We start from the raw sequence: 13,284 nt of genomic DNA, 5'->3' as shown, positions 1-13,284 counted from the left end.
CCTAACTCATCATCTTGAGCCATTCCAAGTAAAATATTGGAGAAATCTGCAGAGGTCTCAGACTCCTGACTGTTTGAGATGGGAGACCACTGCAGTAATTAAAAAAAACTGTAAGGTTTAGTGGTATTCCTAGTCCAAACCTTAAATTCACAAACTCTTCTATGAGCCTACAACTTGATGGACATCTTTATTTTGGGGACATTGTAAGAATGTTCTAAAACAGGGACTCAAAGAGCCAGCTGACTGGGGCAAGCTCCCTAGTTTCCAGGTAGCACATAACTATCTGGTGTAGCTGCCACTGGATGAATATATAGTGATGAGTAGCAGTATAAAACACTCACGTTTCTGCTGGTCCGACTCGAAGCAGAGGAGTCCTGTAGGGGCCTCTTGAAACAAACTAGTCAGCTAAGCAGACCTGAGATCCAGAGGATCTCATCCCTCAAAAGTCAATCAAAACTGCTGCAGGGTGATCAAGCATACAGGATGTCTGCTTGCTGGAGGGGGCAGATCAGCAATCTAGCATACAACACCTGGGAGAGACTAGCCATGTAAATAGGCTTACTCCCCAGCCTTCCAAAAAAAAAAACCAAAAAACCTCTAACCCTACAGCTACCTTAAAGTGTGCTCTAAAGGAACACTGTCAGTAGAAGCTGTCATCACTGCCTTGAGTAAACCTGTGGCTTAAAAGTCCACTACACCAGGTTCCAGCATAGTACCCTTGTACATAAATGTACCCCTGATGGAAGAAGGGCTACATAAGAATCATGCACGGAGTAAGACAAAACTCGCAAGGTACTGTGGCTTGCCTCCTCACCATTGTTAGTTGCTGGCCTGAATGGCAAGGCAACAAGAGGTGAGGTGGTATGTGACAGGAGCACAGGCACTGCAATAAAGCCTAGTATAGCTCCAAGCACATGCCTGCTTCATGAAGTGTGTAGCAGGGGTAGTGTGGGGAGAAGAGAAGCTACAGCTCTGTGATAAAAGAATCACTCATGCTGAAGTTTCAAGGGTTTGACCATCACTCCCACAACTTTCCGTTGCCTACCATTCAGCTAGTCCATATCGGCCTGTGTCTTTGGATGCAGCCAATGGCATTAGCTTGCAGTCACCAATTCTTCTTACTGTGCGAGTGCCTGATCACTGCTCTAATACTGCCTGTGCACATGTTTAAAGGGGCATGTTATCTTACTCAAGATGTAGTGGAGAGTCCAGGCTCATAACTGTATTGATAGGGATCCAGCTGATAGTTCTGAGTTTAGCATCCTACTTAGCAGGACTAGCCTCATTACCCCAATCCCCTACTACCAGTAAACAGTCCTGCAGAGGCTCTTCCATGGAGGCACACAATCGATAGTATTGCAACAGCATCCATCTCTGCACACTAATTTATTTACTGCCTGAATACCACAATACTAGCATACTGGGCCTGTGCATACAGCTTGTGGTAGCATGTTTCTCAATGTACTGTTGCCCAACTGTGGGTGCATAGTAGCTACAGCAATTGTTCTGCTTTTAAATAGAACACTCTCGACCAAGACTGTTTACATCACTTTCATTAAGTGAATCTGAAATGACTTAAAACTCAGCCAGTGCTTTATGACCTAGTACTGTGCTCTCTTTTTAATGGGAGTCTGGCGTGGGCCCTAAGTGGTATATGAAGGTCTGTACAAAAGCATCTAGGTGTTCAGTTAGGAAGGAAAGATTTCCCATGTCCTCTGAAATGGAAGGGGCAAGTATCTGAGCAGACTGCATGCATTTGAATTTTTTTTTTTCCTTCCTTAACTGGCTGTAAGGAAACAGCCAGTTAAAATGAACTTGATATAAATGAATCTCAGAATTCCTTGGCCATCCAACTCACTAAGGGCAAGGTCTTTCCTTCCCAAGGAGTTTAACAAAGGCCTGCACTTTCACTTAAAGCATAGGAGCTCTTCTACAGCTCTCAATACCACATTCACTAAGAAAGCTGAGGCTTCACCAGTTTTCCACAGAAAAGACAGTAGCCACCTTCTGTTAAGTGTTTCCGTTGTTTGAAAAAAAAATCCCTAACCCCGTTAGGTGGAGGATACACAAATCAGAATTAAGATTGTACATGGAACCATACTACTGTTTAAACTCATTAAAAGATGAGGTCTTTAAAGTGTGTTATTTCCAACTTGGCAACTAATGAAGTTTTTGGCCTAAAAGCTAACATGGGAGTTCTAATTTTAGGAGAGATTCTTCCCTGAAAAATATTTAGTGGCTACAAGTATTTTAAGTAAATGTTTTATTAAGCAGAAAGACTATACATCACTGCTCCAGAGAGCTGGGGAGCAGAAGCAGTCTTTTAATTGCCTCCATTTATGCCTGATGAAAGATGCAGTCAGTTCACTAGAGTAGTCTGAAAATTTCTTAAGTATGAGCTAGTTTGATCTCAGAACTTACAAGCATCTGCTACCATTGTTGTAGACTGCAACTTCTTCAATCCATAGTTATCATAGTTCAGTAAAACTTAAAAGGTCTATTGGCCCAGCCTTGGAAGAAAGCCATAGCTATTTAGCATGTAGCGCTTAAATTCTATACAACATGCCAATAAAACATTTTCAGTTTTTTAAAAGTAGGGAAAGGTCATTTAAAATTGACACTTACTACAAACTTTTATCTCAACTAGGCAGAGACTACCATGGCTTTAGTTTTACCAACCACACCATGTGAGCAGACAGCTACATTCCCAGCCTCTGCTGGTTCATTAAATATTATTTCCAAGCTGCAGAAAGATGAAGAAATACCCATTCCCGCTACTCTGATCTTTTAGGTGTTACCAAAGTAACACCCTTCCTATCTCTACTTTAAATACTGCAGTGAGATAGGGCCTCAAAATGCAAGTCCCCAATTTTAACTACTACTAAGTAAAGGTGTAAGGTATAGATGCCTTAATTCTGTTCTCAACACATGGCAAGAAACAGAGTAAAAGCTGAACAAAAAGTTTAACTGCAGTAGTATTTACGTTGACCAGTATGTGCAGTAATCATTCCCACAGCATTTTCCAAGTTTTAATATTGCATGGTCAAATGCATTCTTCCTGTCATATTCTAATGCTGAAGTCAGATGTTCACCATAGCGACAGAAAAAAGGATAAAACACACCTCTGTTCTCTCTCTCACATATTTTCATGCGACTGTATGTTCTCTGCTTAGATTTTTGACATACACACACCTCCTTCCCAAATGATGTAGGTAGCTTGTGTCTTTGCAGAAAATATACCACTTTTGCTAATAAATCTTATTGATCCATGCTATAGGTTAGTACCAGCTTCTGCATTATCAACATGTACCAGTTTAGTGTGTTTTCATATGCCTGACATAAAAGTGCAATCAAAGATGAAAAGATCACTAGTGCGTGACATTAATGCCCCAAGAATCTCAGCCTCCCTTGGATATGGTCAGTGATTCAAGCAATAAGGCTCCACCTCCTAGAGTGACTACTTTTATAAAGCACAATATTTGAACTGTTCATGCTAACAACAGCTGTAACATGGTGGAGAGAGCACTAACATACTCCTGGGGAAATTCTGCACCACTGTGCATGCGCAGAATTTATGTCCCCTTCAGATTTCTTCACTTCCCTGCAGAAAAATGACTTTCTGACAGGGGAAGCAAAGGGAAGCCACAAGAGCAGTCATGCAACTCTCCTTAGCAGTATTTTTTTGGTACCCAGGGCAGCCGGCAGAGAGGTAAATCACTGAGGGGCAGGGACGGGACTGGGGAAGACCCAGTTGGTGGCTCCTACCCTGCGCCAGGCTCAGCTGCTAGTCCCAGCTGGGCTGCGGAGGACAGGACTTCCTCTTCCCTTGCACAGCATCCATGGCTGTGTCAGACCTACCCAAAGATTTCTCCCATGGCTGGAGGAAGCTCTTCAAACTCCTTTCCCCACCCCCACACACTTCCTGCACCCATCACTCCCCAGCTGCAGGGGGAGGGATCACTGTGCAGGTAGCTGTTTGCCCATCCGCCCAACCCCATGCATCCAGACCCTCCCGCTGAGCCTCACTCCTGCCTGCACCCAGAACCCCCCGATGAACCTCACTCCCCCTACACCTGGACCACTCCAATGAGCCAACCTCACCTGGATCCCCACCACATTGAGCCCCACACCCCCAGCATCTGGACACGCCCCAGCTGAGCTCCCCACACCCAGACCCCCCCACCGAACTCTATCCCCCCACATCCACCCCACCCCACACTGAGCCCCAACTACCTTCACTTGGACCACCCTGCAGAGTCCCATTACCACTGCACCCAGAACCCCCCAACAAGCCCCTGTGCAGCGATCCCCCACTGAGCCACCCACACCCAGATTACCCCACACAGAACCCCCTCAACCCACACCTGGCTTCCCCAATACTAAGCCTCTCTACACTTGGATCCTACTTTGCTGAGCCTGCCTGCCCACACGTGGTTCACCTGGCATAGAGGGGCAGGCCTGGTCCTTGCGCTGTGTCAGGGTTGGGTACAGCTTCACCGCTGCGTCCATGTCCTGGGAGGGAGCTGCAAAATGATCTCCCATCTCTGTGCAACCAGTGGCCTGTGCTCACATTTGGCACATGTGGGCAGCCGGGCAGCGCAGTTGCAGAGCCGCGACCTGACCCGGTACTCTGGGTGGCACGGCTGTAAGGGGACAGAGAGCAGGGGGGGTTGGATAGGGAGCAGGGGAGTTCGGAGTGGTGGTGGTGGGGGGGGGGGGGTGGATAGGGGGCGGGGCGGTCAGAGGGCAGGGAACAGGGAGGTTGGATGAGGCAGAGGTCCCGGGGGGGGGGGCAGTCAGGAGTGGGAGGTCCGGGGGGCATCAGGGGACAGGGAATGGCGGGGGGGGGATGGAGCAGGAGTCCCAGGGGAGCCATCAGGGGGCAAGAAGCGGGGGAGGAGGGGTGTCGGATAGGAGTCAGGGGCCGGGCCACCCCTGGCCCGCCATACAATTTTGGAAACCCGATGTGGCCCTTAGGCCAAAAAGTTTGCCCACCCCTGGGACAAATTAAAGATTAAAAGGCTGATCAGGAAGAGCATACAACATCAGTTCATGTGTAACCTGATAAGGTTTTTCTTGGGAGGGGGAGGAGGAAAGTTAGGCAAGGAAGATTCAATGCTAAACCCACCTCTAATCCATAAGCAAAAACATTTCCCACTTCTAACCACACGAATTGGATCCACACAGATATCAAGGAAAACAACTTGCCAAGGGGCATAACTGCATAAGAGTGAGCTGCTCGTATACACCTGCTCTACATTTGTTCCAGCATGAGGTTTAATGCACTGAATTTATACAGTGGGCATATGGGATATCTGCTTGTGGCTGAGTGGGATCATACAAGCTATTTGAATGGCAAATACTAAGTCACACACTAAGAGTCATCACTCCTGAAACTATTTTCTTAAGCTTTGTTACTGGCAGCGGTAGAACTGACTTCTATGACTCCTCTCTCTGTCTTGCCCCAAACATCAAGGCAGCATCCAAATCTTGTCAGTTCTTCCTCTATAACATCTCTAAAATCTGACCTTTTTTTTCTCACCACACAGCTTAAACTCTCACCCAGGCCATCATCTCCTCAACCACCTCCCTAACAACCTGTATTAAGCCACACAAGTCAATTTAAAACAAAGCTGTTAGAGATCATGCTTTTTTTGCCTGCCTTCACCATATCACTCCTCTGTGTCCCTCAACTGGCTCCCCATTTTACAGAGTTCAAGCATCTTGTCCTCATCACCCAGGCCCTTCCAACTTATCTGCACGTGTATCTTATGTCATGCCCTCATATAGTTCTTCCCCTCCATGCTTTGTGCATAAAATGTCCACCCCACCCTAGTTTATGAAGGTCCTATCCTCTTCTCCCCAAGACACATTTGTACTGTAAGACCTGCATCAAGTCATCAACTGATAATAGCTAGGCAGAAGGTAAATTCATGCAAATAACTACGTAAATGTGAATTACCAGTTAGCTTCATCCTCCCTCCCCATTCCATACTATTGTTTCTTACACACACTTGTTGCATCTTGTTTTAAATTACATTTGTAACCTGCTGGGGCAGGAATCATGTTTTCCTACCTATTTATGCAGCACCTAGCACAACGGGCCCCTGATTTTGATTGAGTGCCTTTGGGCACTATGGTAAGAGACTAAATAAATATTGCCACCATCATGGAATTATCCAGTCATGGAATTAGCCCTTCCTGTTCGGACCATTAAATCAGAAGGAAAAATATAAATATAATGGATTTGGATCTGTTATTTTATATCTGAACAGAATAGGGACTTCTACCTTTCATATTTAATTTTAAGAATTTAAACTATTACACATAAAACTAATATCATTGGATGTGCAGTTGCTGGTCAGTTACAATTCTGCACTAAGACCTAGAATATTGACCAGCTGATGGTACATGGAAAGAGGAACATGTCAAAAGCAAATTTTGACCCACTTCCCTGTTACCAGAAACCCTTCTTGAATTTCCCCAGACACAATTCCTTGCTTCTGATTCTGAGCCCACGCTAGATGAGCCAGATGTCAGTTATCACACTGGAGCGCAGCATGGAGGAGTAAGGAAGCACATGTCTGGGGATAGAGGCAACTGGGAGGAGGTAGTTGGGGAGGTGATAGCACCAAAGAGCTGAAGTTGGGTATTTACTAAGTTTGAAAGAACAGAACTATAGATTCTCAACTAACATTTGAGTATTTTTATCAAATTGCTCCTTCCCCTGTAAATCAAGTTCTAGACAGATCAGTGTTCCATGGCATCTTCCAACTTTATTTTTTTAATATATATATAATGATGGGGGAAAAAAATTATAAAACTTCTAACCACTTAAAGGAAATTAGTTATGTTCCAATGTCCAAGAGGGGTTACAAAAAAAACCATACTTGTATATTGCATACAGCAAAACTATATTTAGTGGCATGTTCCAAAATCCAAACACAGAGTGGTTACATGTAATAGTACTAATGCCAAAACTAGAATTTACGTGTTCTTTCCCACATATCAAAAAAAAAAATGCATATAGAATTACAATTTTTATACACTTAAATGGAATTGTTTAACAGAAGGAAAACATTAAATGTAAGTATTTTACATTTACAGTTAAAATAGTTCACTTTGATAAAATCCTGGACTCTTGAGGAGCATTCATTCCCTGTTGCAACTGTACATTATACACAAAAGTGTCTTCCTCTATGTTTTACTTATAAAATATTTTAGACCTACCTATACAGACTGACAGAAAACAAATCCATAATTAAATATCAGTCTTCAAAAGGAGTTACCACATTTTTAGTTTTGCAATTACTATTAACTATTTGTCCTGAAACACAGTGAACAACACCTGACTGGTTAAAAGAAAGTTTTATGTTCTAGTCTGCATTTTATTTACATTTTTTAATGTTTCCATTTTTGGGGGGCAGATGGTCATATTTTCAGTGCCAGAAAAATACAATTTGCATTTTCATTCTAGAAATAGGTCAGAAACTTACAAATAAGAACGCACAGTTATATCATTCTGTTTTGAATTTTTTTTGGTCCACTTCTCAAATAAACTACTTGTATGCAGAAACGCTGTAAGTTTGAAATATGACTTTTTATAAGTTTAATGAGTACAAAAATATTTAAAGAATTTTTTTAATTAACATTTAAATAGGCAAACCAATTTTTATCCCTGTCAGCTGATTTCAGTCTACATACTAACAGCATAATTATAAACACACATGGAGTGTGTGCACATAAAAACTAATGCCACATCAACAGTAATACTATATCCTTTATTCAGAAAGAATGATTGACCTATCCTCTCACAAAATTATAAATCAATCAGAGTCTTAATTTCATTGATCTTGGTTTGTTTTACTTCACTAGCAGTAAGCTTTTTAGATGCAAAGGCTCCTGCTGCAAGTTCCCTCTTCTTGTTCTGGATTTTCAGCATATTTTCTTCCACTGAGTTCTTCACAATGAACTAACATACATTAAAAAGAAAAAACAACACACAAAGTAAAAGGCAGACATTTTCAAAAATGGGTGCCAAATTAGGCACTTAAGTGATTAACTGGAATTACTCTGTACTTAGCACATTTGAAATCAGGCCACTTATTTAAGTGCCTATGTATGGATTTAGAAATATACGCCCATGTTTCTGGAAATTTTATCGAATATGGTAACACTCTGAATGAAGCGTGGCTCTATCATTCACTTACTTTGCCAAAAGAGTGAGTGGCAAAGTACACAGACAAATCTTGGGTCTGGGGGGGGGGGGGGGGGGTAATCTCTCTTTTGCCTCCATTTTGATTATTGGAACAACAAATTCTTCCTACTTGCTGCTGATATCAGAAGAGGAACAACTCCAATTTCCTAAATGTGATTCCCCCAGTTGGTGTAGGAGGAGGAAGGGGAGACAACTGGCTGGTGAAGAACAGATCAGCAGCTAGGAGACCTGCAGTGACATAAGGAAAAGCACTTGGGTCCCTCCCAAAGAAGACCAACAGCCTGGCTGGCTAGACAATAATAGCATGCCTAGGGACCTACAGACTGGGGTACTGGCTAGATTCCATTCAGGCTTCTGGAGCTTGAAAAACCCTGGGAATCCAGAGCACAGAGGCTCAGATTCCTCTCTCAGCAGTTCTAGTGGGTGGCCAGGAAGGGGCGCTTTCTAGGATCTGAGACAGAATGGTGGCAGTGCAGTAATACATGAAGATTTTTACAACACTGTTGCAAAGGCTTATACTTTTGCTCTTTAAACTGAAAGCAAGAGCAGGTCTGTTCATTTCTCTCAGGTAAAAGCCATTTAGCAAGCACAAATTACAAGCAGTTCATGAAGAGCAGCTTCTGGGCCTGTATGCACAGTGAAGTCTACCTGCTGCTGATCAGGAGAAACTGGAGTTGGTGGCCAGGATGTACTCATGTGCCATGAGGCACAATGGGTCACCTGCTCCAAACCAGCAGCCAGAGCGGGTCCCTTTTTCTCCTACAGGGCATGCAATGACAAAGCAGATGGGGCCAGATGATCCAGCAGAAGTATCTGCAGTGACTAAAGGTCCAGAGCTGTGGAGGCTGAGGAAGACACTGATGGAGCGCGAAGCCAGACATCAGAGTGAGGAGAGAGCTGGAGCAACAGAAGCTTGCTGACCTGGACAAAACGCAGGCAACTCGAACAGGAGATGAGGGTCAAGTCACGCCCATGGGACCCAGGAGCAAGGACATAAGCGTATGCCTCATCAGGGGCTAGCATACAAATATATAAGGGAATGATGGACGCTATCATTCTGCCTGCAGCTGAATCACTAGGGACGCTAATGTTTGTTCTGGGATTCTGACTGTGGGAAATTATTTTTCTTGATTTTTTTTCTGTAGTAATGTACCAGGGTCAAATTCTGAGGGTTCAGGTACAAGCCCGTCATGACCAGACTCAGTGGTTGAGGGGAGAGCTCAACATCTACCTTCACTGGGGAAATTGAGTCAGTGCTGAGTGTGTCTGTGGCACAGCTAAAAGTTGCTGTGGCTCAGAATCTGCTGGGAGCAGTGAGATAGTGATACAGCTAGGAAATGCTGTGGACCAGAACTCCACTAGAAGTACAGAAGATTACTGGGGGCGGTGAGACACTGGTGCAGCTAGAAGGTGCTGTAGACCAGAATGACGGTGGGAGAAGGGAACCTAGGTATGGCCATAAGGTGATGTGCCTCAGAACTCCCCTGGAATGAGGGAGACTCTGGGTGGTAAAAATGCTGACAAATCCATGCTACCTAGTAAAGGATGGGAAAAGCCCAGACAGGTTATAACCACTGTGGCAAGTGAAGATGTTAAGAAGAGGGAAAGATGCCCTTTAATCTGTGGGTTTAGAGTGGTCATGAGAAATATAATTAAACCTGAGGGGGATGAGAGAAGGAAACACACCTCACCTCTCCCCAAGGGGGGAATGAACATGGGAACTAACGGATGACTGTATTTTAGTTTGATTATTGGAACAGTTTACTAGCTGAATGAATGTATGAAGTTCAAATTAACAAGCTGATACCCTGTCCAGACAGAGGGACTTTAAACCAAGATCTGTGGACTAGCCAGTAGCTAATCCTAATGAGTCTACAACAGGGGAAAGCTGACACACAGAGGCCCATTGGTACCAGCTGACAAAGGATTCACTGTCCTGTAACAGCAACTCTTAAGAAGCCTGACAAAGTCAGTACAGCTAAACACACTGCTTTGATGGTATTTATCCATAAATTATATCCTGTAAGGTCTCTAATAAAAGCTTATGTCATACTAATCCTCACAATAATTGCATCATATATGTATGGATGATATTTAAGGAGTTGTGTATATGTAGTGAAAATATAAAGACTGTCACCAATCAAAGAGAAAAAACAAGTTTCTTCCAGACAGGAAACAGGATGTATATTCACCTCTCTCAGTTCACAGGTAAATTAAGCATGGTAAGTCACTGGAGACTAAACCACAGACGTTGTCCTGCCTCTACAGAGGGAAAATGAACTCTGAATAATACAAATAGAATGCAAGGAAAAGTCTCATCTATTCACTAAGAAAAACATCTGGTAGAAGTGGATGCTTCATGAACACTTGGATCCCAGTTTGCCTGAAACCGGCTAGCTCTGCAAGTCAGAACCCCCCCCCTTTTTTTGGGGGGGGGGGAGGAATCTACATCATATAGGAAAGATAATGATTTATAAGTTTCAGAGTAGCAGCCGTGTTAGTCTGTATCCGCAAAAAGATAAGGAGCACTTGTGGCACCTTAGAGACTAACCAATTTATTTGAGCATAAGCTTTCGTGAGCTACAGCTCACTTCATCGGATCTGTAGCTCACGAAAGCTTATACTCAAATAAATTTGTTAGTCTCTGAGGTGCCACAAGTCCTCCTTTTGATTTATAAGTGTAGACCCTGGTTTGTAATTTATTATTTGATATGTAAAAAAAAGTTTTGTTTCTAATTATCCTTACTCAGTATCTCTTAAATCTTAATCTTTGATAATAAACTTGTCTGTTTTCATTATGAATATATTCCTCAGTGCTATGATGTTATATAGGCACTGATCCTCAATTGAATCAATCAAGTTACTTAGTGTGTATTCAGTCCATTTCGGGATAGCAAATCTGGTAATTTCTGAGAGTGTCCAGTGACAGGTGCTGGATACTAAGGGGGTATGCTTCAAGAGGGCTCCAGGACTGGGGGGCATCTACTGATAACCTGCAAAGCAAAGAAAGGCCTGGCACAGCCCTGAGGAGACTGTAAGGGTGGCTAACAGACTGGTGGTGTCAGGGAGCCACTGACACCCAGTTAGGTATCTGCAAGTCTTCCTCTGACTGGAGACAGTGAGGGGTAAGAAGGTGACTCGGAGTCCTGGGCACCTTGAGAAAGCATCACACCTACCCACCTTAAGATCTCAGCCAGGAACAAGCAAACTCTGCTCCAAAAATTAATCTCTCTTCAGAGAGAGAGAGGTCATACCCTATTATTTTTGCAAAACTTTAACAAAATTTCACATTTTTGTAAGTGAGGAAAACAACATAGCCCGAGCTAACATTTCAAAAATGGTATCCCAACTATAGTTATATTTATGTTATACTATAGCTATATCCTCTGCCCAATTCTTTTAAATAAAGAGTTGTTTAAAAGAACATCACTCCTATATCAAAATCACAGTTGTTCAAACAGCTCACCTTAGTGATAACAACATCTTGCTTCTGGCCAAGTCTGTGACATCTGTCAAAACACTGGTCTTCTGCAGCAGGATTCCAAGCCTATCAATGATGCATGATCATCAATCTAAACCTTATGGTGAACAATTAGTTTTTCAAAACTACACTTCCAGTACATTAAGACACTAAGAAATTTAAAAAATGAATTCACTAAAACATGTTATCATAATAGTATGGCCTATGATAAAAGTAGCCATGTGATTAGCACTGTTTATTTTTATCAGTAACTGTTGTTCTTAGGGTGTGTGACATGATCACACTATTCTATATAAGGCTGTAGGGTGGATTTAAAAAAAAATTTAAGTAAAAAAAGGCATTTATATTTTCAGTAAAACCATAGAGGAGTTTGTAATCAGGACCAGCAAATTCCAGCAAGACTCCATAGATGAAAAGTTCACTCAGTTCATTTATGCAACCAGTTCTCCCTTTTGTTTTGTTCAGAACAAATATTCCATTGACATGGTTCAGTCATTACAACAACTACATTTCACCCAACAGAACAGACATTGCTGGAAGGTTGCTGGATACAGTGAATGAGAAGGAAACTGAACAGTGTGCAAAAAACATTGATGAAAAATTCATTAATCTGAGCCTTGATGCATGCAGCAATGTACACAATGATTTAGTAATATGTGCTTGTGTGACAACAGAAGATGGGTTTGTCGATCTTTCAGAAAAAATGGATACGTCAGGAAATGCCCATGCAGCAGAGTACTTAAAAAACGGGCAGTAAAAGCTATAACAAAAATTCAAGTGTCAAGCACATAGCTTTGTCACCGACAATGTTGCAAATGTAGCAAAAATGAGAAGAAATCTAAAAGAGGGAACCTGGAATTTATGTAGGTGCAGTGCTCATTTGATGCATCTTTTAGCCAGAGACTTAAGTATGACTCCAGGAATAAATGAAAATGTTGCTGAAATTGCAAAATACTTCATCACTTTTCTTCAGCTTCACTGAAAAGAGCAAGATCCAAACTAATTCTCCCCCATGGTGTACAATTAAATTCAGTGGTTGACTGCTCTGAGCTATTTATTAAAAAAAACTTGTCTATTCTGATAACAATTTACAATGAAAATCAGGACAAAATAAATGGAACTATCACAGCCAAAGTAGTCAACATCAGACTAAACGGAAATGTAGAAGATACGCTGAATGTCACAAAATCCATTTTCATTGCCTTGAACAAACTGCAGAAAGATTGCTGCTGTATTGCTGATACAGTCGACTGAAGAAAGACTCCAACAACAAAAGTTATATTGCAGGTAGCAAAGAAGAGGATGGATCAAGCACTTATTCCACCTCAATTTCTTGCCAATATCACCAACCCAAAATACTAGAGTCGATATCTCACTATTGAAGATGATGCTGCTGCTATAGCATGGCATCTAATCTCATCAATAATGCCATAATAGATTTCAGGACTGGAGGTGAACCATTCAAGTAATACATGTTTGCTGAAGATATTTTACAGAACATCACACCAACAAACTTGTGGTAAGTCCCTAGCTAAGCACCTGGAACCAGTTTGTTGAAGTGCTAAATCAGCTTTTAACAGCAATA

General features: G+C 42.4%; 1 protein-coding gene across 4 annotated transcripts in view; it reads right to left on the bottom strand.

The window, feature by feature from the left end:
* Positions 1 to 6,775: 6,775 nt before the first annotated feature.
* The window catches only part of HLTF (helicase like transcription factor), a 47,294-nt gene continuing 40,785 nt past the window's right edge, over positions 6,776 to 13,284 (bottom strand). For all 4 annotated transcript variants that reach the window (XM_074963796.1, XM_074963797.1, XM_074963794.1 and 1 more), the window contains 2 exons: positions 11,685 to 11,765; positions 6,776 to 7,972 (listed from right to left, as the gene is read on the bottom strand). In XM_074963796.1, the coding sequence (XP_074819897.1) occupies positions 7,820 to 7,972; positions 11,685 to 11,765 (234 nt within the window). In that variant the 3' untranslated portion in view covers positions 6,776 to 7,819. The remainder of the gene's footprint in view (positions 7,973 to 11,684; positions 11,766 to 13,284) is intronic.

The sequence above is a fragment of the Natator depressus genome, chromosome 9 (assembly GCF_965152275.1).
Source record: "Natator depressus isolate rNatDep1 chromosome 9, rNatDep2.hap1, whole genome shotgun sequence".
Classification (NCBI taxonomy): domain Eukaryota; kingdom Metazoa; phylum Chordata; order Testudines; family Cheloniidae; genus Natator; species Natator depressus.
Note: the sequence above shows the minus strand (reverse complement) of the source record. Positions and strands in the feature narration are given on the sequence as shown.